Source organism: Gymnoscopelus microlampas (assembly GCF_963454915.1).
Source record: "Gymnoscopelus microlampas genome assembly, chromosome: 14".
NCBI classification, from domain to species: domain Eukaryota; kingdom Metazoa; phylum Chordata; class Actinopteri; order Myctophiformes; family Myctophidae; genus Gymnoscopelus; species Gymnoscopelus microlampas.
The window spans coordinates 47,499,788-47,525,592 of record NC_139951.1 but is presented as its reverse complement, the minus strand read 5'-3'; the positions used below and the strand labels follow the sequence as shown (position 1 = coordinate 47,525,592).

Genomic DNA, 25,805 nt, shown 5'->3' with positions numbered 1-25,805 from the left:
ACCATGACCATACACATAAATATAAATACTTTTAAATAGGAAAATGTTAGTGCTCCGAAATTGCATTTGGAACTACATACAGAGTATGACAACTAGTGTAGGCTACTTTATTGGATTTGTAGCATATTAAGACTATATTTGGAGTCGCTGCATAGAAGAGATTAGGTAAAACAATGATATATATATATATATATGGCCTATGCGTTTAGATATGCTCACAGTATAAAAACGTATATTCGTCTTCAAAATTTATTTTTATTTGTTGATTGTGAACACCACATGATAGATATGCATATTAATAACTTGGATATGGGGGTTTATGTCACTTTGTTGTTGTTCTTTATAACTATGTAAGTCATTTAGTCCACTTAAATTGTGTATTAGAATTACAAACCTCCAGCTGTTTAGGTGCTGAGTGGAGAGAACAACAAACACACACCTCGACCGACTGAGAAGGGATCCTGGGGGGTTTTATGTAGCGCCTCTGCTGGAACACTCCGTCGTGCACTTCCTGATAACACTGCGCATGTGCAATACCCCGGTACTACGCTGGGACACGCCCCTGTAATCCATCCTTCTTTTTTATTCTAGATCTCAACGAGGAAGTTCCAATGTTTGGAACTAGAGGAGGCAACATCCTGCTTTGGGGTGAGATCAAAGCGTGACGCAGCTCTCTCTCTCTATATTGCTGGTTCAGCCCATCACAGGAGCCAATCAGCAGTCTGGTTCCCCCTAAAAGTTAGCCACTCACACTCAGTCACCATTCACACCAGCTGCAGTGGTGGAAAAAGTACTAAAATTCTTTACTTAAGTAAAAGTACCAATACTGCAATATAAAAATACTCTGTTACAAGTAAAAGTCCAGAATTAAAAATTTACTTGAGTAAAAGTACAAAAGTATTGGCATCAAAATGTACTTAAAGTACCAAAAGTAAAAGTACTAAATATTTGAAAATAGCCGATCTAGAAGCTCACAACGCGTCGCGATGCGACGCGTTGTGAGCTTGTAGATCTGCTATTTTCCACCACATGAGGCCCAATGCGGCCCGCAGGTTAATATGGGAACACTGATATATTATTGATTTCAGCTGTTACAATTCCAAACATGCAAACATGACCCGCTTTAATTACTTCAGTCTATATTAGTAGCTTAATGACTAGTATTAAAATGCTACGGTCTTTTGTATGTCCAATGTATTTGTATTTAAGTTCATAAAGTTAACATAAGTATAACTAAATGCATTTGAAATTAAATAAAAATGTTACTTTTCAGGGTTCCAATTCAAAAACAGCAAAAAATAAAATAATTTACAAAAGTAAATTTGTATGTGTGTGTGTGTGTGTGTGTGTGTGTGTGTGTGTGTGTGTCTGTCTGTCTGTCTGTGCGTTTCTATGTGCAGAGTGTTGCTGAAGATGAGCACTGCTGTTCAGCTACTACCCTGGGTAAATAAAGAACAAAAAAACAAACAAACCAAAAAAAACAATACGGTTTGCCCTCAAACAGTCACCACCAAACACAATATTTGAGTAAGCGTGTCATGTCATGGTCCAGAGAAGTTTAACATAGTTGATATCACAAGGTACAGCTCCTTGTCTGAAAATATGATTGTCATCAAACATCCTTGTGTTTATGATATAATCTACAACAGTGGGTTGCCACTTAGTACTTAGTCCATGAGCCAGACAAGATTTCATTATCAAATGAGTGGGCAAAACCATATCGATATTAAATTGTTTATACGGTCAATATAAGTAAATTAATATATGATAACCTTTCCACAGGTTTTCATATTTATCACACATTTTGTTATTTTCACCTATATACATAGGTAAATAGGATGAAAACAATTAATAAATAGTTATCAACATGAAACTTCCCCAGCTGATTACTAACACGAAGACAATGATTTATTGTATTACACGTTTTCTGAAAATGCATTTTTAAATATGCAAATTAGGCATTATATAGGCATTTATATATTCTCGGACATATCAGGGGCCAGGCACAGCAAATTCGGTCCTCTATTCCTGAGTCAGTCAAGTTTTGTGTGTTTATGTTGCCTTATTTTTATTAGCCTGCATTAAAACATCATACTGTAAACCTAACACCACCACAGCATTAACACACCACCATCTAGGACGAACACAGTTTAACAATTTATTTATGTCCACACACAGGGAAAGCATATAGGGACACAAATATTTTAGGCGCAAGGTTACATTCACAAACTCATGGATATGTCCTCATGATACAACAAACACGCATGTCACTCAGCACTCCATATGGCTGCAGAGACAGCACAATACTTTGCCAGCCTTTCTGCCTCATCTTTGCTCTTTGGGCATCCCAAGTTGTTCGAAACCCTCCAACAACCAGTCTGTGGTTACAGTATGTCTTAGGCTGGATCACCAGAGGAAACTAAGTTCTTAGGGTCCTTTCAGACGGCAAGCGGATGACGTGCCTATGTAATTCATTTTCAAGGAGAGGCGAGCGATTATTTGGGGCGCGTGGAGAAGTTGAGGGGCGGTGAGGCAGGCGGGCGCGGCCCCGTGAAATTCTCGCACGCGTGCTCGTTTGTGCACACGCCCGCAGGCGGGCGGCATGCAAGAGCTGGATTGTGGTGAGCTTTTCTTTTCACTGCACCACGCAGGAGGACAAAACAACCATGATCGCGGCGCAATCACCGCTGATCCGAGCGGTAACGCGTGCGTGGACCGCTTAGCGTCTGTCACGACCTTATGTCTTGCACTGCTGCTTGGTGTTAAAGCGCTCTCTGTAGTTGTTCTCATGGGCCTGGAGGTCCCACTTGGCCGTCAGGTAGCGTCGGCTGTTGGTAGATTCCACCGGTGAGAAGTGATTTCTTGTATGCAAGCTACATAGTCCACAGAAGTTGCAAATGCATCCACTGCACCTACAGTACTACATTGACGATGGTAGTTCAGACGGGGCAGTTTAACGTCATGCCCAGGACACACACACACACACACACACACACACACACACTAACCTCACGAAAACTAATGGGCAATCCTCACAGACTCGGCCGTGCTAAAATCAAGGATATAATGAATGACCCATCGACATTTCTTACTGCCCCTCCTCCAATCAAAAAAGTCTAGATCCGGTTCTGCCCATGAGGATGCACAGGGCTCGGAGGTTGGTCATGTTGTCAGATCAAAGCAGAACTGATGTATACGTCCTGGTTCAAACCATGCTCTTATATAGTCCTAGTTATGAAACCTACACTTTACATACATTTTACATACATACATTCTACATGAAGTGCCCTTGAGCAAGGCACTGAGCAAGGCACTGAACCCCCAACTGCTCCAGTGGAGCTTCTTATTGGCAAACTGTGGTTGTAGTCAGCTCCCAGGTTTTAATGTGTGTGCGTGTCTGTCTGTCTGTGTGTTTCTATGTGCAGGGTGTTGCTGAAGATGAGCACTTGTGCTCAGATACTACCCTGGGTAAATAAAGAACAGAGAAACAAACAAACCAAAAAAAACAATACGGTTTCACCTCAAACAGTCACCACCAAACACAATTATATTGTTTGCCCTCAAACAGTCACCACCAAACACAATATTTGAGTAAGCGTGTCGTGTCGTGTCATGTCATGTTCCAGAGTAGTTTAACATGATATCACAAGGTACAGCTCCTTGGCAGCCTTTTATAGGACACACTGGGAACACTGGCCAGGTGCTCCCAATGCACCTGATTGGCTCCCCAATTCCCCAACCTACAAGGCCCTGTGAAAGACACAAAGACAAGAACACACAAGACACACAACACAGGCCCTGCCTGGTAGGCCAGGCCTCAGGGGCTGTGACAGATGACTGATATGTACTTTGGCTTGCCCTCCTCTATTGTGTGAACCAGTGTCGGGACGAGAAACTGTTGATTTAAAAAGCAGCAACAGTTTCATGTGGATCTGATTAGACACACACACACTCACTCGTCACTCCACACACACGCTCACACACGTTATGATGTTTGTTCATTTCACCTTCCTGCTCCTCTTCACAGGTACGACATATTTATGAATAACATATATGCATGGAGTGAAATGTGATTTTCTGTTTTGTGTTTAGTTTGGTTTAGTTTAGTTCTGTTTGTTTGTTTGTTTAATCAATCATCTTTGCATTTACTGTGTATTGACCTGCAATTTAGAATTCTAGATTATATGTCAGTGAAGACAGAGGGATTGTTTAACCACTTAAACCCTCTACACACTTAGGAAACTAATCCTAAATTCAACAGGGATGGCTCTGTACTTGGTCTGTTCTTTGTTCAATGTTCGGCAAAGAGACTGGGCCCTGGAGACTGGCCCAATCTAGCGTGTCGCCTTACCCTTTATCCCTAAACGTCTTAGCCATTTTTTTTACTATTTTGAAAAACATTTGAAAATAGCTCAAATAGCCGATCTACAAGCTCACAATGTGTGGATGTAGATCGGCTAGTTGAACTATTTTAAAATGTTTTTAAAAATAGTTAAAACAATGGCTAAGACGTTTAGGGACGAGGGGTGAGGTGGCGCACAAGATAGAGCCCTATAGTGCTCTAGTCTACAGCAAATCTCTTGGCCGAACATAGCCTGATCTACAAGCTCACAAGATCGGTTATTTTCAAATGGCCGAAATGTATATAGGGCTGAAGTGGTTTAATGTATGTTTTGTAATAATAATCAAAATCTAGTCAATAAAGTAACTAGTAACTACAGTTGTCAAATAATTGTAGTGGAGTAAAAGTACAATATTTGCCTCTGAGATGTAGTGGAGTAGAAGTAAAAGTATTGGAAATTGGAAATACTCCAGTAAAGTAAAAAAATACCTCAAAATTGTACTTAAGTACTGTACTTGAGTAAATGTACTTAGTTACTTTCCACCACTGTAGCTGGCAGACACTGGTTGGCAAACCGCAGCCGGGGATGTTCATTGGAATGCAGTGCAGACAATGACAGCCAGGCGGACCGGCTTATGAACAAACACTATCTCTGAACAATTGAGACCTTATAAAAAAATACTCGGTCCAAGGAAAGTAGATGACACATCACACATTGTTTTCTTTTGTGGTGCTTTTAGATGTGTACACTGCAATGGTGGAAGAAGTACTCAGATATTTTACTTAAGTAAAAGTAGCAACACCACAATATAAAAGTACTCTGTTACAACAAAAAGGCCTGGGTTCAAAATGTTACTTGAGTAAAAGTAAAAAGGTATTGGCATCAAAATATACTTAAAGTACAAAAAGCAAAAGTACTAAAACGTTTGAAAATAGCAGATCTACAAGCTCACAACGCGTAGCGATGTGAGCTTGTAGATCTGCTATTTTCAAAAAGCCTAGGTATAAAATAGGGCTAAAGTTGTTAATGTATGTTTTATAATGTAATTAGTTTTCAAATAATTGTAGTGGAGTAAAAGTACAATATTTGCCTCTGAGATGTAGTGGAGTAGAAGTAAAAGTATTGAAAATTGGAAATACTCCGGTTAAGTAAAAAAATCCCTCAGAATTTACAGTACAGTACTTGAGTAAATGTACTTAGTTACTTTACACCACTGGTACGCTGTTTAAGTACGATACGTGTCAAAGTATCGACTGCCGATCAATGACAGCCTGACAACCAAGTACTGAGATACAGGTGAGCCAGAAACAATACCTGTTTAGATGCCTCGATAAATACCTTGTGTGCACATCGAAAAACAAGTGATTAGAAACCAACCTGTGAAATGTCTTCTCTTATGTTCCTGAACCGATTGACAACACAATCGTTCAGAAATAGTGTTTGTTTGTTCACAAACGTTTCACCGAACTTCCGGATCCAGTTTGCCACCCATGCACGCAAATGCCGCCTGCCTTGCCCAAGGCAGGCGGCCTTGAAATTAAACTGAGTTAAGTTCATAAATATTCACAATAACCACTTTATTATTAGCTGTTTGAGAGGTTGTGGCCGAGAGAGAGAGAGAGAGAGAGAGAGAGAGAGAGAGAGAGAGAGAGAGAGAGAGAGAGAGAGAGAGAGAGAGAGAGAGAGAGAGAGAGAGAGAGAGAGAGAGAGAGAGAGAGAGAGAGAGAGAGAGAGAGAGAGAGAGAGAGAGAGAGAGAGAGAGAGAGAGAGAGAGAGAGAGAGAGAGAGAGAGAGAGAGAGAGAGAGAGAGAGAGAGATGTTTCAACACGAGTCTCCCTCCCCTCCTGTTTTATTGTTTGTTTGGTTGTTGTTGTTGTTTTTTTTTGGGGGGGGGGGGTTGGTCAGAATCGTGATCATTCTCATTTAGCCCTTTTATCAATGCAAGCTAAATTGTGGCAAGCTATCCATACTAAACTAAATGTCCCTGGTGCCAGGTTCAGCTGATTCATTGACTGCACGCATGATGCCAACCCTGACCCCAACCAATGATATGGATCCAACTGCAGGAGATAGTGAGTAGAATTGGGTTTGACCAGTCAACAGAAATTCATACAATCCTCTCTTTATTTATGATTAGTCACCCCATGGAGACTTGAATTTTTGTCGCACTCCTAAGCCAATAATTTGATGCGGTTCCGGTAGGAGACACAAAGAGTCAAAGAGGGGGGGACAAATAAACAATAGGAAAATGTGTCAAACTTCTTAGTTTATGACTCATTCATACAGGTTGATGACTTAATTCATAGTGAAAAATCAACCTCATTCAGAAAAAAGAAAAGACAAAATCTATCTCTTTACTTGCACGTAATATTTATGACACAAGCAAACACTTCAAAAAGTATATAATTTTGTAAACTGCAAAACTGCAAAGAAGAGTCCTCACAGTCTGAGACTGCATAATGGACTCTCAATGACTACAGCACATTTTCCGCTGTGTTGCATGGATTATAGTTTTAGGAGATTTTAACAAAATACTTCCTCTCATTCATGGTGGTTCTACTCTGTTTCTGCAGCTGGTCTTTCCTCTGAGAAGGGCTGTAGTTACCGTGATGTTTTAAACCACCTGGACTTGATAAGCGACACTCTGCTGTACACGGCAACACGACCCGTTCTGCACCACAGAAGACCCACCCAGGTTCACTTGAACGTCGCCGTCGAAGCTATTTTAGACGTGGTAAGTGATGAACATCGTGCGTTCAAGGCACTTCTGCCATTGTTGACAGTGAACAATGAAGACAGAAGACAGTGATGTAAGAGAGAATAAATGCTGAATGTCACACAGCACAAGATGTATACACTGCAGGCGTTCTACAGTGTAGGACATAAATGGGCAACTGGCAGCCCGTCGGTCACATCTGCGGCCCCCACCTTCACTTAATGTGGCCGGCAGGTTAATATCGGAACACTGATTGATTTCAGATGTTACAATTGCAAATATGACCCGCTTTAATTACGTCCAATATATTTGTATTTAAGTTCATAAAGCTAACATAAGTATAACTAAATACATTTGAAATTGCATAAAAATGTTACTTTTCAGGATTCCAATTAAAAAATAGCAAAAAACTAATCAGGATTCCAATTCAAAAATAGCAAAAAATGGCCGATCCACAAGCTCAAAACGCGCCGCACTGCGGCGCGTTTTGAGCTTGTAGATCTGCTATTTTTGCTACTTTTGTGTGACAGAATGGCCCGACAGTATATGCAATGTGGCCCGGAGTGAGTGTGGAAATAGAGTGGCCCTCTCCATCATCAAAGTTGCATCACCCCTGGTGTAGTAGCAAACGCTGCAAAGGCCCGGTCACCCTTAGTTTTGAGTTTGGTCGCGGGTATATTTCCAGACAGCCTTTTGTCAGAGGACCTGAGAGATCTCACATTGGGCTTGGAGTGCAGTAATTCCGTGATACAAAGCGGGGCCAGCCAGTGTAATGCTTTATAGGTTATTAAAAGGATTTTAGAATCTATTCTGGACTTAATGGGCAGCCAGTGAAGTGCAACCAACACCGGTGTTATATGTGCTCTACGATTACTACGATTGTTGGTGAGAACTCTGGCACCGAGTGCCACGCTATGAGCTTGTAGATCTGCTATTTTTGAAAATGCGTTACAATTTTTGCAAATCTTTTAATATGTATATATTTTTAAAGCGAACATTTGTAACTCAAATCTTTGCTTTTGGGGGTCCCTGGAATAAAACTAAAATTGCGACGCGCTGTGAGCTTGTAGATCTGCTATTTTCAAATAGCCTAGGTATGAAATCGGGCTAAAGTGGTTAATGCATGTTTCATAACCTCATAATTTATATCTCCAAGTAACTAACTAAAGTTTTCAAACAATTGTAGTGGAGTAAAAGTACAATATTTGCCTCTGAGATGTAGTGGAGTAGAAGTATTGAAAATTGTAAATGCTCAAGTAAAGTACAAATACCTCAAAATTGTACAGTACTTAAGTAAATGTACTTAGTTACTTTACACCACTGCATGTGTGCTTGCATTATGCGTTGCCTCGTCTGGCCTGATCATTTTTATTTGCATCTGCTTATATCTGTGTATGATATATTCAGTTATGAGTTGTGATTGTTGGCTGGGCAATTCTCATAATAATGTTTATTCACAGGTTGAGAAAGAGCAGAAATTAATTTCACGCATCTTTATTCAAATGGTGAGTTCTGATTACATACATGGTTATATAATATAATATAATATGAATGACTGTTCCATTATACTGACCTGCTGGTGAAGTCAAGTATCTTCAATTTATATGGACGTTGCTGATACCTTTCCAACATATCTAAATGTTTAGTGGGTTTCAAGATGGAAAAAGTGAACGCTTGTTTGGGGCTTTACTAACAGAGGAAAGTTTCTTGTTTTGTATATCTGCTATTTTTGAATAGCCAAAGAAATATTAAAATGACACAGATGCGTCCCCGGTCTTAATGAATTAAAAAGAATTATGAGGAACCACAGTAAGCGCAACACACAGATCACAGTCGTTCAGTTGACCTCATTATTAGTCTCATGTTTCTGAGAATACACCTAAAATGATTCCTGATGTGTTTGTTATGTCCCTTCCGCCGCAGAAATGGACAAATGAGTTCATATCCTGGGATCCGTCTGAGTTCTGTGGGATTCAGCGTCTTTCTGTGCCCAGTGAGTGGCTGTGGAAACCTGATATCACCATCGATGAGAGGTGGGAATACACATGTGTACTGTATATGCTGTATGCACACTCATGTTGATTTAAACCTTTTCTTATAGAGCACCAAAGTCTGACGTAATTTACACATCCTACCTGGTTTGCGGTTTTCCACCCCCGTTCTGAATCCCATAGCCGTCTTTAATATAGCGTCAAATAAGAACTGTGTTCCAAAAATAAACAAATGATCCTGGCGATTTGATTCTTATGGATATGAAGCATCAACTGACGGTGTCAATTTTTTTCGCCAGAAACAGACTGTATCAAATATAAGTGACTGACTATCATAATCGATACAGAGCCACCTCCCTGATAATATCGCCGAGACAGTTTGTTTATTTTTGGACCACGATTCTTATATGAGACGATTCTAAGCTGACCCAATGTTATTCTCCATAGAGAAATTACTTTACGATCCCTTTTACCAAGGGATGAACGAGTGACGTCAGGACTGTGTGTGTGTGTGTGTGTGTGTGTGTGTGTGTGTGTGTGTGTGTGTGTGTGTGTGTGTGTGTGTGTGTGTGTGTGTGTGTGTGTGTGTGTGTGTGTGTGTGTGTGTGTGTGTGTGTGTGTGTGTGTGTGTGTGTTTTCCAGGTTAGAGGACAATGCTGCTCCAAACCCCTATGTCCGCCTTTACTCTGATGGGAGAGTCCTTGTTAAGAATACGGAAATGATCGTCAGCACCTGCATTATGAACGTCTACAAGTTCCCCTTCGACACTCAGTCCTGCAACCTCACGTTTGCCTCTGGGATATACAGATGTGAGGGAGTCTACTATTTGTTTTTCATATGTGTTGTGCGCGTGTGTGTGTGTGTGTGTGCTATAGAGGTGTGTGATCAAATGTTGTATCTTTATGTTTCTGTGTGTGTGTGTGTGTGTGTGTGTGTGTGTGTGTGTGTGTGTGTGTGTGTGTGTGTGTGTGTGTGTGTGTGTGTGTGTGTGTGTGTGTGTGTGTGTGTGTGTGTGTGTGTGTGTGTGTGTGTGTGTTTCTATACCAGCCGATGAACTGGAGCTCAAAGCAACCTATGACACAAACTTCACCAGAATAAGGTCCATGAAGGTGATGTGGGGCGAGTATGAGTGGGAGTTTGACAACTTCACATACGTCATAGTCAACCAGACCAGCTACAAACAGCAGCAGATTGTCTACACTGTAGGTATCTACTTATATAATCTGAGAATCGGTACTTCCGCCGCTGACGCCACACCCACTCCATTCATTTGGACTAAACACAACAACTACATATGACATGTCACCACAATACCAGATTTTGATTATTATTTCAACACATATACATTATTAACCACTTCAGCCTATATACTTTTCAGCCATTTGAAAATAGCAGATCTACAAGCCCACAATGCGTCGCAATATATTACTGTCCAGTTGCCTGCGCCCCCCGCGCGTGCCTAGCGGGCCGGAACCCGGACTTCTAGTTGTTCATAAAGGCCAAGGTGTTTTCTCTGTACAATTTTAATGCAAACTGCTGAGGTTGCATTTGTCAAATCTGAACTGTCTCTAGGCCAGGGGTGGGCTGCAATTTGTGTCTGGATGGTTATACTGACTCTGATAAAGTGAGCGAAAGGCCACACTTTGGACAGTTGAATAGAACCTTGAAACATAATGCTGCATTCTGTTACAAATCTGGATACATTTGGTCGACTTGACAGGTTGCTTTACAGTATCTAATTGTGTTGTGTCCTTGTGTCACAACACAAGATATTTATGTCACAAAATGTTGACCTTTTTTACAGCCGTACTGTACTGTATCGTGCTGGGGTACTCTGAGGTTACAATGAAAAGATAACTTACATATTAAAACCATTCACTTCAATGCCGTATCAACTTTGAAACCATTAAGACCTGAAGCCGATTCTACGAATGTCTTCTAAATCTAAACAGTATTCAGTATTATGGAAAAAAAATGTATGTTTCTATATCAGTGGTTCTCAAACTTATTCATGTCAAGGACCCTCAAAATTATATTTATTTGGCCGCCGACCCATCTCAAAATATTTTGTTCCAGGGACCCCCCAGAAGCAAAGATTTGAGTTAAAAATGTTCGCTTTAAAACAATATATATATTAAAAGATTTGCACACATTTTCATAATTTTTCAAAAATAGCAGATCTACAAGCTCATAGTGCGCCACTCGGTGCCACGCTATGAGCTTGTATATCTGCTATTTTTGAATAGCCAAAGTGTAAAATAATGCTTTTTTGCTCAAATCAAAAAGTGACACAGATGAGTTCCATGTCTTAAAGGGTTAAATGAGCCTATTAATTGACATCTTATTTAGTTGCCTAATATACCATTCCATAGGTCATGTTATATGGACTCAAGGTAGACGGTTTCACTGTTACATTATAAACATTTACCATTAAATATGGATGGATTATGGAATGCAGGACAGATGTTACATATTAATGACTAGTATTAGTAGTAATTAAACTAGTCAAATTAAATTAATTTCCCTCACAACCATGAACATAATGCTGCCTTTTACAAATCAGATTTTTTTTTGGCGGGATCATTTTTGTTTTTGTTTTTTGTTTCTAACATCTCCTCCTAGATCACTATGAAGAGGAAGGCCGTCCTCTACCTTGTCAACTTCCTGTTGCCCGTCTTGTTCTTCCTGTGTCTAGACATGGCGTCTTTCCTGATCTCGGACAGCTGTGGAGAGAAGCTGAGCTTCAAGGTCACCGTGCTGCTGGCCGTCACAGTTTTACAACTCATTCTCAACGACATCCTGCCCGCCACGTCCAACAGAATGCCAATCATAGGTAACACTCATGGGATACGTTTGTATCTCTGTTGGATTATCATTTATATTATACACAGTATGAGTGGATAATAATGTATTTTGAAGTCATGGTTACATTCATCATATCGTGTCCTGCTCACAGCGATGTACTGCATGGGGACGTTTTCTCTGATGCTGCTAAGTCTGTTGGAGACGGTTGTGGTGACGTATCTGTTGGAAAAAGACTCTGTCCTCCAGAAGACAGAGACAGACAAAGACCACAACGAGAAGGAGGACAAGACCAAAGGCTACAGCTGTGACAGAGGTCAGACATGCTCTTATTATCCAGAGCGACTTACAAAGTATAACGATCAATTGATTGCTGCAATTTGTGCCTTTAAAGACGCATGCAGTGTGTCAAGCCGCGTGGTAAGCTTGTAGATTTGTCCATGTTGCGGAGTGGCGACGCTACTTCTGACATAGGACGTTCCCGGGTTGCCTTTTATGGTCTTAAATGGGGCGTGGAGCAATGCAAATGACTCTCCAAGTGAATGCGCCTGTGACTGTCAGACAAAAATGAGGAACACAAGCGTTACGCGCGTATCAGAGATTTACGCTGCGTTTGGCGACTCGCACTTCCGTTTTCGCTTAGAGCAATTACGCACATCTTTAGTCACTTTATTTACACCTTAATTACGACCAGCTTAGTGAATCAGGCCCTAATAATCTGTCTTGTCTGTGTTGAGTTTGAGGTGGTGGGAAAGCATCCACTGTGAGCTGTAAGCCATACAGTATATATTAGGGGGAAAAACGCTGAGAGTAATCAGTCTAACCAGTCATCATAGGAGAGCTTGTGAGCAGAGATGACAGAGACCAGAGATTCTGGCAGGGGTGGAAGAAGAAGTACTCACATATTTTACTTAAGTAAAAGTAGCAATACCACAATATAAAAATACAATGTACTCTGTTACAAGTAAAAGGCCTGTGTTCAAAATGTTACTTGAGTAAAAGTACAAAAGTATTGGCATCAAAATGTCTTAAAGTATCAAAAGTAAAAGTACTAAAATGTTTGAAAAATAGCAGATCTACAAGCTCACAACGCGTCGCATCGCGACGCGTTGTGAGCTTGTTGATCGCTATTTTCAAATAGCCTATGTATAAAATAGGGCTAAAGTGGTTAATGTATGTTTTACAACGTAATCATTTATATCTGCAAAACTAGTAACTAAAGTTTCCAAATAATTGTTGTAAAAGTACAATATCTTCCTCTGAGATGTAGTGGAGTAGGAGTAAAAGTATCAAAATTTGGAAATACTCCAGTAAAGTAATAACACCTCAGAAATTGTACGTAAGTACAGTACTTGAGTGAATATACTTACTTACTTACTTTACACCACTGGATTCTGGTGTAGAGGTAGAAAAGGAGGGGATCTGTATTAGGTGAATAGTCATGTGTATTGTGTCTGCTAATAATAGTGCTGTTAGATGCTGTCACATCTTCTGAAGTTATTGTGGGAGTGGATGGTGCCCTCCACTATGGAGGTAAGGGCACCGTTGTACTATATTCTACGTATGTAGGAGGGCTAGTCTGAAAGAGATCGGAGACCGCAAGGTGATAGCAGCGTAAAGCTAATTTCTTGTCCATTATTAATTATAAATCAATCTCTATCTGGCTTCACTTATGTTCTAGATTCTCATCCATGAATATTGTGAATCATATGAACTCATAATGTGGTTTGATTATCAATCCTGTGTTTGTGTCTTTTCAGGGAAGAGAATCAAGGGGAGTCTGTGCTTTTACAATGTCCCTGATAATGATGGTGAAAAAGAGACGATGCATGAGCTTCCGTGTTGGCTTCAGAGTGTGTCTGAGGAGGTTAGCATTATGTCACCATTGTATATTATTCACGTCACCGTGCATGTAATGTGTTTGTAGAATAAAATGCACTGTAATTAATCCATGACTTCCAAACTTTGGTTGGAACTGTGTCTCCCTCAAATCATTGTCTCAAAACGATAATCTAAATAATATAATATAATCTAAATAATATAATCTGGTCTAATGTGTGTTTCAGGACAATGGTCTCAAAGGGGAATCTCATGGATTGCAGGTGATCCTGGATGAGCTGAGAGATCTGGAGAAGAACCTGGATGTGTTCTTTAAGAGCAAGGAAGATGGAGGCAGGCCTGGTTACTGGACCAGAATGGCCACAAGAATCAACAAAGCTTTCTTCATTTTCTATGTGACAACAGTCATCGTGTTTCTGGCCCTCGTCTTTAAGGAATGGAGTCCTGAATACTAACACAAGACACAATGCAGCAGCTAGTGTTGATTTTCTTCTCTGTTGAATGTTAAACACTCTTAAAGGGGAATTTCACCCTTGGTGTTTTCCTACCTTGATTTGATGTTATTAAGTCATGATTAGAGTGGTCCCGGACAAACAGCTGATAACGAGCAAAGTTCTCCAATTTGCGGATCCCCCAAACCGCAGCTCAGAACGTCCGTCTTTAGTTCTAGGCTAAATCCACTTATTTCCGTCGCTCGAAATGTATCTGTAGTGTGTGGTTCGTCTGATGTCCGTGTAGTCTCATAGCTCGGTGTGCGCAGCCATTAGTGTTTACAACTCTGTTTACTGAAATCACGTTCGAAGTCTCGTCTCGCGATACTTCCGCCCGCCATTCTGGGGCCTGGAGGGCGGAAGTATCAGGGGGTCCACGAAATGGAGAACTTCGCTCGTTATCAACTGTGGGTCCGGGACCACTCTAATCATGACTTAACATTAATATCAAATCAAGGTAGGAAAACGACGAGGGCGAAATTCTCCTTTAACTGTATGAAAAGGTTGAACACAGGTCTGCAGCCTGCGTATAGTCTTTCCTACAGTATGCAGCAACTTTCCACCTGTTTACTGTTGTTGCAAATGTCTGGATGCTGTTGATGTAAATGCAGTTACATATAGACGTTTAAATGCCAAATTCTATATGTAAAGAAGGCAGATGAATAAGAAACTGTATCATTCATTAACAAGAAGCTTGTTGACAAAAACATATGTCTGAACCATGCAGCGTCATGTGTGATTGTCTCTCTACAGCATACATGGGCAACTGGCGGCCCGGGGGCCATATCAGGCCCCCACCTTCACTTAATGCGGCCCGCAGGTTAATAACGGAATACTGATATATTATTGATTTCAGCTGTTTACAATTCCAAACATGCAATCATGACCCGCTTTTATTACTTACTAATAGTCTATATTGGTAGCTGAATGACTAGAATTAAAATTCTTCTGTCTTTTTTATGTTCAATGTATTTGTATTTAAGTTCATAAAGTTATTTGAAATTAAATAAAACAAATAATTTTCAGAATTCCAATAAAATCAATATTCCAATTAAAAAATACCAGATCTACAAGCTCAAAACGCGTCGCACTGCGACGCGTTTTGAGCTTGTAGATCGGCTAATTTTGCTACTTTTGTGTGACATAGAATGGCGAACTACGGCATTAATTTACACAAAAAAAAAAGTTAAAATACGGAGAAAAGAGGTGTCTGCCCGACAGTATATGTCCACACTCACTCCAGAGGGACACGTTGCATAAATGTGTCCCTCTGGAGTGAGTGTGGACATATAGTGGCCCTCTCCATCATCAAAGTTGTATCACCCCCAGTTCCACTAGAGGTCCCCATAGTCCATATTCACACGGCAGCAATTTTGGAATTTAACATTGCGTTGCTGTGGCAACTGGGGTGGCATTTCATTGACTTAATGGCAATATGGCCATTAAGTCAATGGTGAATATGGTCTATTGTGTTGTATTCCCCACATGTGTTCCTCTGTCTTCACCTCTACCAGCTGTGTGTCATCGCCTCATTACCCCTCCTGCATTTAACCCATTAAGACCGGGAAATCATAATTTTAGATTTATTTGGCTATTTTAAAATGGCATTATTTACAAGCTCATAGCGCTATGAGCTTGTAGATCTGCTATTTTAGAAAAATCTTGAACAAATCTTTGAATATAATATATGTTTCGAGCGAACATTTGTAACTCAAATCTGGGGGGGTCCCTGGAACAAAATGTTTTACAAATGTTCACTTTAAAAATATATATATTCAAAGATTTGCACAAATGTTCACGATTTAAAAAAAATAAATAGCAGATCTACAAGCTCATAACGCGGCACTCATCTGCTATTTTTGAATAGCCAAATTAATCTAAAATGATAGAGATGCGTTCCCAGATTGAATGGGTTAAGATCTTCATAATCAATCTGGTGTTAGATTATCATGTGTAATTTCTGATGACTTTCTCAGTAAATTCTGTTCAGTGTATTGGTGTAGTGTTATGCAATGTAGTGAGTCTACTGTAGTCTATTCTAAAGCTATAGACCAATTATTTGTTTACAAACATTGAGACTGGACGCACAGGTGACTGTTTCATGTAATCAATTCCCAACAGATCCCCAAACCTGCTGTTTTGGGGTGTGCTGGTTTCAGTTCATTCAACCTCCTCTTGTGTGTTGGCCAGTGGGGTGCGCCCCATAGATATATAAACCTAGATACCTCATTGGCCTCTGCAGTTCGTTGGAGCAACTCGTATCGCGGCCGCCATTTTAGAGTAGGATAACGGACACTCAAAGTGACTACTGGCCAATCACAGCGCTTACAGCGCGTTGACTACTGGCCAATCACAGTGCGTCTTTTCTAAGACCTGTCAGAATCTAGTTGTCCCGCCCCCAGCTGCCTCTGATTGGCCTACCGAACGCCCCCTTCTGTGACACACGCAGAAGCTTCAGGGAAGCTTTCCTACGCTAAAATGGCCCCCGTGATACCAATGCCTCAGAGCCGAAGGAGGCGTCTACCTTTACATGTCTATGGTGCCCCCTTGCGTCTAGCGAGACATACTTCATCGCACGAGAACAGCTGACATACAAGCTCACAACCGTATCGCAGATGCGACCGCTGTGAGCTTGGAGGTCTGCTATTCTCGGCCGTTCTCTGCACGCGACACCTTTGCGGGACGGAGCATTAATTAGGCTTGACGGGCAGCAGCTGCGCCAGCCAAGCAGGTTCTGGTGCCATGATCATAGAGCGCTCCCTCCATTATTATGACAGCCACTGGAGGAGGGCTTTGGGGGACAACTGCTTTGAATTGCCATTAATGTTTACAAACAACGGTATGTATTTCAAGAGCGAGAGATCACAGTAAAAATCCTATGTATTCTTCCTCCATACTGGGAGAAAAAACAGCATCTGAAAGGTTGATGGGATGTATTTTTACGCGTGAGGCTGTGACCACTTTAACATTGCATCTTATGAGTGGTGGGGTTCATTTGGTGCCGACCTGTGCGCGGATACTGGTTCTTATCAGTGTGACGTTGTCTGGTAAGGTGCCTATAGGGCATAGTGGCGGCCATTTTCTGGTTCCAGAGCACATCCATTTTTCCGATCTATTTTAAGCCTAGAATCAAGCCATCCAGGCTCCTGGTGAATCATGACCATAAAACATGTTATTTTGTGGAAACAAAGTGAATATTTAATTATATGATATACTATATTTAATAAATACCTTTTGTTTTGCGGTTTTCAAAATTGTTTTTCTTAAAAAAAAATCTAATATGTCATGGTCATGAATCACCAGGATCCTGGATAGCTTGATTCTAGGTTTATAATAATTTATATAAATATTTTTGGAAATTATGGGAAAAAAATGAATGGGGTCTGGAACGATGGAACCAGAAAATGGATGCCCTATAGGGTGGTGTAGTCAGACATTGTTCCTCAAATGTGGATGCCTGTACATTCTGTTTCCCTGTCAGCTACAGAACTAACTTGTTTTGCTAATAGCCGTTAGCCTGGTTTGCTGCTATTAAAAGTATAAAAAAATGTTTCTTTCACTAACTTAAAGGACGACTTCACCACTTTTCAACGTATCTTCATATAATAGGTCCTCACTAATGCTCATGATAAAATGATTTAAAAAAATTCTACTTGGTCTGTGTCTCATAGGAGGGCTGTGGACAGTCCAGAAACCCGTCTACCAGTGACATCATCGTTAGGCAGGATTTTTTTTTACCAAAAAGATTAAAAAAATTGTATTCAGATTTTTATTAAGGCGAGAACAATGGGATCTATTATTGCATTGCAACTTTCCAGGAATACAAAGCCTGCAGTTTCTATTAGCTTGGATTCCCCATCGATGATGTCACTGGTAGACGGGTTTCTGAACTGTCTACAGCCCTCCTCTGAGACACAGCTGATTAGATTGTTTTTTACCATTTTATCATATCCATTAGTGAGGACCTATTATATGAAGATATGTTGAAAAGTGGTGAAGTCGTCCTTTAAGCAATATAAAATGAGAGAGGCATAACGTTTGTGTGTTAGCGAGGTCTATATATACTGTAGTAAAATGAAGGCACTCAAATTGCAAGGAACATGTTTGGGTTTAGACAGGTTAAGCAATTTCTACATTAAACATTGTGGGATGTCTGCACTAAGGGGGTTACACATTCAGTGTAGCTACGTCTCTGGTAGACAGCAGTGGCGGAAGAAGTACTCAGATATTTGACTTAAGTACAAGTAGCAATACCAGAATATACAAATACTATGTTACAAGTAAAAGGCCTGTGCTCAAAGTGTTACTTGAGTAAAAGTAGAGAAGTATTGGCATCAAAATATACTTGAAGTATCAAAAGTTAAAGTACTAAAATGTTTGAAAATAGAGCACCGAAGTCTGACGTAATTTACACATCCTACCTGGGTCCTACACATCCAGACTGTATGAAATATAAGTGATTGACTATCATAAACGATACAGAGCCTCCTCCCTGACAATATCGCCAAGAAAGTTTGTTTATTTTTGGAACACAATTCTTATATGAGACGACTCTATGATGACCCAATGTTATTCTCCATAGAGAAATTACTTTACGAACCAGGGGATGGTCGAGTGACGTCAGGACTTCTGTACTCTATAGCAGATCTACAGGATTACAACGTGTCGCATGAGCTTGTAGATCGGCTATTTTCAAATAGCCTATGTATAAAATAGGGCTAAAGTGGTTTCTGTATGTTTTTTATAATACAATGCTTTATACCTGCAAAGTAACTAGTAACTAAAGTTTTCAAATCATTTTAGTAAGTAAAAGTACAATATTTGCCTATGTAGTGGAGTAGTAGAAGTAAAAGTATTGGAAATTGGAAATACTCCAGTAAAGTAAAAGATACCTAAACATTTAGGCTACTTGAGTACATGTACTTAGTTGCTTTCCACCACTGGTAAACAGTGCAATCTTGTACTTTTACAACCAAAATGAGTGAAAGTTCACACACTGGATCAAGCTCCGCAAGCGATTCTTATGGAATTAACCTGGTGATTTGTATTGAATTGGTGATGGTAATTCATTCAAAATCCCTTTGAATGAATTGATCCAGTGATCCTTTTTGGAGAGTTCCTCTGACTTTATGGTTCAGAAGTGCGTGCTTTGTTCAGATTTATGTTTTGAGTAATTATAGCCTTTTAGGGAGAGACCTCTATTTATTTTGATTACACTGATCAAGATTAAAATGATGATGACTGATATGCAACTAGGGACGTGACTGTGGCTCTGCAAAGGCAGTCTAAACACAAGTAGCTCAGAGGAGAAACACTCACCTCTACACACGCACATATGCAAACACACCAGGGGCGTCACGGTCATTCACTGTGCGTATGACGAGACACCCTCACTCTCACAGATCTGTGATTTCATACCCCCCACTTTTGAAAAAAGAATTAAATAACCTAACCCTAACCCTAAAACCGAAATAAAGTAACCAAAACACGAAAAAAAACTAACAAAATCCGCCCAAAAAAACGGCTATTTTCAAATAGCCTATGTATAAAATAGGGCTTTAGTGTATGTTTTATAATACAATGCTTTATACCTGCAAAGTAACTAGTAACTAAAGTTTTCAAATAATTTTAGTAAGTAAAAGTACAATATTTGCCTATGTAGTGGAGTAGAAGTAAAATTGGAAATTGGAAATACTCCAGTAAAGTAACATACCTAAACATTTTACTTAAGTACAGTAGGCTACTTGAGTACATGTACTGTACTTAGTTGCTTTCCACCACTGGTAAACAGTGCAATCTTGTACTTGTACAACCCAAATGAGTGAAAGTTCACACACTGGATCAAGCTCCGCAAGCGATTATTATGGAATTAACCTGATGATTTGTATTGAATTGGTGATGGTAATTCATTCAAAATCCCTTTGAATGAATTGATCCAGTGAGAGAGTTCCTCTGACTTTTTGTTCAGAAGTGCGTGCTTTGTTCAGATTTATGTTTTGAGTAATTATAGCCTTATAGGGAGAGACCTCTATTTATTTTGATTACACTGATCAAGATTAAAATGATGATGACTGATATGCAACTAGGGACGTGACTGTGGCTCTGCAAAGGCAGTCTAAACACAAGTAGCTCAGAGGAGAAACACTCACCTCTACACACACACACACACATATGCAAACACACTCACACAAACGCACACACGCATGCTCATACAAGTTACAATGTTTGTTCATTTCATGTTCCTGCTCATCTTCACAGGTAAGATTTATTTATGAGTAACATCCTGTATGCATGGAGTGAAATGTGAATCTCTGTTTAGTTTTTATGCTATAAACAATTTCCCAAAGCTAGTGATAAGTGATGTCCAGCTTTGTCAAATGAGCCATCTTTGCATTTGCTGACTTAACCTATAATCTAGATTATATGATTATACAGTATGTCAGTGAAGACAGAGGAATTATTTAATCACTTAATACCCTCTATACTTAGTAAACTAATACTGAGTTGCCCGGGGTCGACTCTGTACTTGGTCAACCCCCCCCCCCCCCCCCTCCTCCCCCCTCATCTACACTAAAGCTCTTTTCTGACAATAGCCAATCTACAAGCTCACAATATGTCACACTTCAACACATTGTGTGCTTGTAGATTGGCTATTTTTGCTGAATGTATACGCCCCAGAGGAGGGATGCTATGGATTTTGATTGATTGATTGATTGATTGAATGAATACTTTATTAACAATTTGAAAAATATACAGAAATACAGAAGATTCAAGTGGTGAATTCTGCATGAAGTTATGCAGCTCTGTATTTGTTGCTGTTAATGTGTAAATGTAAAGTAGCTACTGTAGGCTACCATGTGGTGGGAAAATAAATGTTTGTTACTTAAGTAAAAGTATCAGAACTGCAATGTAGAAATACTCTGTTACAAGTAAAACTCCAAAATGTACTTGAGAAAAAGTACAAAAGTATTGACATCAAAATGTCGTTTTTTTTTCTTCTTTTTTTTTCAAATGTATAAAAATATTTTGAAAATGGCAGATCTACAAGCTCACAATGCATCGCATTGTGAGCTTGTAGATTATTAAGTAGTAACTAAGTTTTCAAACAAATGTAGTGGAATAAAAGTACAATATTTGGATCCGAGATGTAGTGGAGTAGAAGTGAAAGTATTGGGAATTGGAAATACTCAAGTAAAGTACAAATACCTCAACATTGTACTTCAGTACAGTACTTAGTTACTTTCCACCAGTGGTATACTACTATAAGTTCCAGTTGAACATGATTGAATACTTTATTAGACAGAAATGCAAACAGCACGAGGTCTGTCAAAAAGGATGATCTGCTTTGTCCAGACGGAAACATTTACTTGTTCAATTCCACCAAGTTGGACAGTGTTTAACCACATGAACCCTAACGTCCCTATTCTGGGGCGGATTTATGGCACACAAAAAAACAGCAGATCTACAAGTGCTCAATGTACCTAAGGTGAGCCACAAATTTAGAGGGAAAAAGGAGGTATATAGCTTGTATGTGTCTAAACCACAACACAGAATTATATATTGTATGCTGGCCTTGATGTGGATATTGAGCAGCTGTAGAGGAAACTGTGAACTGCCTCGCATGCAGTGGTGTAAAAAGTACTTTATTACTTAAGTAAAAGTAGCAATACTGCGATGTAGAAATACTCTGTTACAAGTCAGAGTCCGAAATAAAACAATTACTTGAGTAAAAGTACCTAAGTATTGGCATCAAAATGTACTAAAAGTACAAAAGGTTGAAAGTACTCATTGTGCAAAATGTCCCATTTCACAATTTTTTCAATTTATAAAATGTGTAAAAATCTTTTGAAAATAGCAGATCTACAAGCTCACAATCCGTCATCGCGACGCATTGTGAGCTTGTAGATCGGCTATTTTCAAATGGCCTAAAGTGGTTAATGTATGTTTTGTAAAAAATAATCAAAATCTACAAAGCAACCAGTAAATAAAGTTTGAATAATAATTGTAATGGAGTAAAAGTACAATATTTGCCTCTGAGATTTAGCGGAGTAGAAGTAAAAGTACTGAAAATTGTAAATACTCCAGTAAAGTAAAAATACCTCACAATTATACTTAAGTACGGTACTTGTTTAAATGTACTCAGTTACTTTACACCACTGCTTGCATCTAGTACTCAAACCGGGAAAGCATCTGTGTCATTTTAGATCGTAGCTATATATAGGCCTATAGCAACATACGTTTTTCACTAAATTATTTAAAACAGTGGTTCTCAAAATGTGCAGATATACAAGCTTGAACATTTTTGAACATTTTTGAAAATTCTTGAAATTCTTTTGAAGAATTTTGCATTTTTGTCTCGTAGAGGTAGAGGCGGAGCTTTCTGTGAGGAAGGGAAAGACTCCGCCCTCTGGACCAATCTATCTGAGCAGTGATCATGCTAATGTACATACTGACTGGAAGTGTGTGTGTGTGTGTGTGTGTGTGTGTGTGTGTGTGTGTGTGTGTGTGTGTGTGTGTGTGTGTGTGTGTGTGTGTGTGTGTGTGTGTGCGTGTGCGTGTGCGTGTGTGTGTGTGTTTGCGACCGTGTGGATCGGGGGGCGGGGCATGAACGAAGCCGTGAACGAAGCAGTTTCGAGTTCTTATGACCGACACATCACTAACGAGTACAGAGCCGTTGGAACTGGAACATACCCTGGTAAACTCCTCCTCCCCTTTCGTCTCCTCCCTTCTCCTCCTCTCGTCTCCTCTCCTCTGTCATCCTCTCCTCTCATCTCTCATCCTCTCCTCTCCTTTGACACATAATCTGTGCTGTATCAACAAATCCTTCTCATTTCTCATACAACGTACTGGACAGGTCCGCGTAATCATTCCAATATCATTCATATTCTGAGCGTTCGTGTTTAGATCTTTTAGTCAATGCAGGTTTAATTGTTGCAAGCTATCCATACTAAACCAAATATCCCTGGTGCCAGGTTCAAGAGATGACCTGGATCCAACTGCAGGAAAAGGTGAGTAGAAATGTATTGAATGGCATTCAACAGAACATATTATAATGATGAAGAAAAAATAAAAGAATGTAATATTTTCATTCTTTGTGAAAGGATTAAAAAAGGGGAAGTTCTCTATAAGCCTTTAGGGTTATAAACTTCTCCTGCTCAATATGGTTATATATATATATATATATTTTGTACTAATAAATAAAACTAAAAAAAGTCACACCCAGTGTGAAGTGAGCGGTGCCTTTGATGAGTTAATTTCATTAAGCTACATTATATGAAGTAGAGGAACAATGTTAAATCCCTGTCCATTCATTTCAAGGCTGCGCTGCTTAACAGGAGCACAGAGGGGGCAGGGCTTAAAGGACAACTTTGTTTTTTTACAACCAATGTTTATGTTTTAGATTGTAATTAAAGTAAATAAAAGATGAGTGTTAAAAAATTTAAATTTACTGCTTTCTATAGTTTTAGCAATTTTCACAATCTTTTTTACAGTGTTTTCACAGTGGGCGGGGGCATTCTGTCCGGTGGCTAAATATGTATTTTTTTAACACATTAACCCGGCGTTTTCTTTATTATTATTTACAGTAGCTCTTCTAGCCCCCAATAACTCACATCTGGCCATCTCAGACAGCCGGACCTTTTTTATTGTGTAAAAAAGGCATATTTAGCCACCGGACAGAATGCCCCCGCCCACTGTAAAAAATATCGCAAAAAATGCTAAAACTATAGAAAGCAGTAAATGAAAAAAAAATTACACTCATCATTTATTTACTTTAATTACAAGCTAAAATATAAACCTTGGTTGTAAAAAAACAAAGTTGTCCTTTAAGCAATTACAGCCTGTCCCTATTGGCCGTCTAAGAGCACCTAGCAAGTTTGGGAAGTTTAGCATGCTGGGAACTGGAGTTATGGTTGTTTGAAGTCCAGCCAATAGGAACACAGAGGGAGCGGGATTTAAGCAATTAATGCCTGTCCCTATTGGCCGTCTAAGTGCACCCAGCAAGTTTCGGAAGTTTACCATGCTGGGAAAGTGGTTTTGTGGCTGTTTAAAGCCCAGCCAATAGGAACACAGAGGGGGCGGGGCAATGGTGCGCAATGGTGGTCCCTGGTGTGGCTATTGTGATGGCAGACCTCTGACCAGTGTTGGTGGCCGGTCTGGTGCGGATCAGAGCAACGGTGCACCTCACAGGTCCACATGTTACGTGGCCACGCGCGCGTGCATGTGCATGTGCGTGCGTGCGTGTGTGTGTGTGTGTGTGTGTTTTACTTAAGTACAAGTATCAATACTGCAATGTAGAAATACTCTGTTACAAGTAAAAGTCCAGAATTCAAAATGTACTTGAGTAAAAGTACAGAAGTATTGGCATCAAAATGTATATAAAGTACCAAAAGTAGAAAGTACTCATTATGCAGAATGTCCCGTTTCACAAGTTTTCAAATACAAACATCTTTTTGTAGAGCTTGTAGATCGGCTATTTTCAAATGGCCGAAATGTATATAGGGCTGAAGTGGTTAATGTAGCCTATGTGTTGTAATAATAATCAAAATCTACAAATTAACTAGTAACAAGAGATTACACATAATTGTAGTGGAGTAAAAGTACAATATTAGTCTCTGAGATGTAGTGGAATAGAAGTAAAAGTAGGCCTATAGACAATTGGAAATACTCCACTAAGGGCGCGCTCCCACCGCACTTTTATTTTACCTCTGGGGCAGAATCTGCTAATGCTTTGTCAATGCAAATGCGTGGATTCACGCAAGAGCAGATTTTTCCGCTTGTCGCGCAGACCTTGCGTTTATCCGCTCTACACGAAGAAGCATAAAACTGCTGGAGGCAGGAGCTGATTTTCACCCTCTGTCCAATCGGGTGAGTCGAAGGCGGACCGTCCCAAGACTCAGGAAGCAACATGGTGCTCTCAGTGGACCAACTGGTTGTAGCTGTTGCATCTCACCCAGTGCTTTATAATTTGTGCACTTGGGGTTCGTACATCTACATACACATTCAGATTTAAAATATAAAGTGCTTACCCCATGGCCACGGATTTTACAATCATGCACGGGCCCTCAGAAGTACCCGTATCTTCCGTATTGTTCAATAAAAAGCATTTTAATCCAATTGGTGGCCATTTCCCCATAGAGTTATAATGTACCAACAGTGCAATACACTTCTCAACCGCTAGGGTCGCGCAGTTGAAAGCATACGGAGAAAATTACCACTGATTGGATTAAAATGCTTTTTATTGAACAATACGGAAGATACTGATACTTATGAGGGCCCGTACATGATTGTAACATCCGTGGCCATGGGGTAAGTACTTTATATTTGAAATCTGAATGTTTACGTAGATGTACGAACCCCAAGTGTGAAAGTGCAAAGACATTTTTTGTCTAGTGGCTCGTGTCTAGTGGCGGTGCGGGCTACGGGGATGGTCTTGAATGTGAGTGACAGGTGCGTCACAGCGTTTTTTTAGAATCCGCTGGCTGCAAAAAACTGTGCCCGCGCACAACCTGCGTTTAACAGCGGCCAGCCAACTTTTCTCACCGCACTTTTATTTTACCTCTGGGGCAGAATCTGCCAATGCTTTGTCAATGCAAATGCGTGGATTCTTGGGAAAAATCCGCAA

General features: G+C 39.9%; 2 protein-coding genes across 2 annotated transcripts in view; both read left to right on the top strand.

Annotated features, from left to right (window-relative positions):
- Nucleotides 1–3,741: 3,741 nt before the first annotated feature.
- On the top strand, nt 3,742–15,225 carry LOC311059717 (5-hydroxytryptamine receptor 3A-like). Its single transcript, XM_084077748.1, has 11 exons — nt 3,742–4,027; nt 6,338–6,415; nt 6,917–7,077; nt 8,520–8,564; nt 8,983–9,092; nt 9,693–9,859; nt 10,098–10,252; nt 11,673–11,883; nt 12,007–12,168; nt 13,613–13,719; nt 13,919–15,225. Exons 1-11 carry the CDS (start codon nt 3,988–3,990, stop codon nt 14,144–14,146), a joined length of 1,464 nt encoding a protein of 487 aa, XP_083933874.1. The 5' UTR covers nt 3,742–3,987; the 3' UTR covers nt 14,147–15,225.
- A 5,135-nt stretch (nt 15,226–20,360) lies between these two features.
- The window catches only part of LOC311059711 (adhesion G protein-coupled receptor E3-like), a 75,593-nt gene continuing 70,148 nt past the window's right edge, over nt 20,361–25,805 (top strand). Inside the window, exons 1-3 of the mRNA XM_084077738.1 lie at nt 20,361–20,440; nt 22,797–22,877; nt 23,155–23,190. Of these exons, the coding sequence (XP_083933864.1) occupies nt 20,386–20,440; nt 22,797–22,877; nt 23,155–23,190 (172 nt within the window). The 5' untranslated portion in view covers nt 20,361–20,385. The remainder of the gene's footprint in view (nt 20,441–22,796; nt 22,878–23,154; nt 23,191–25,805) is intronic.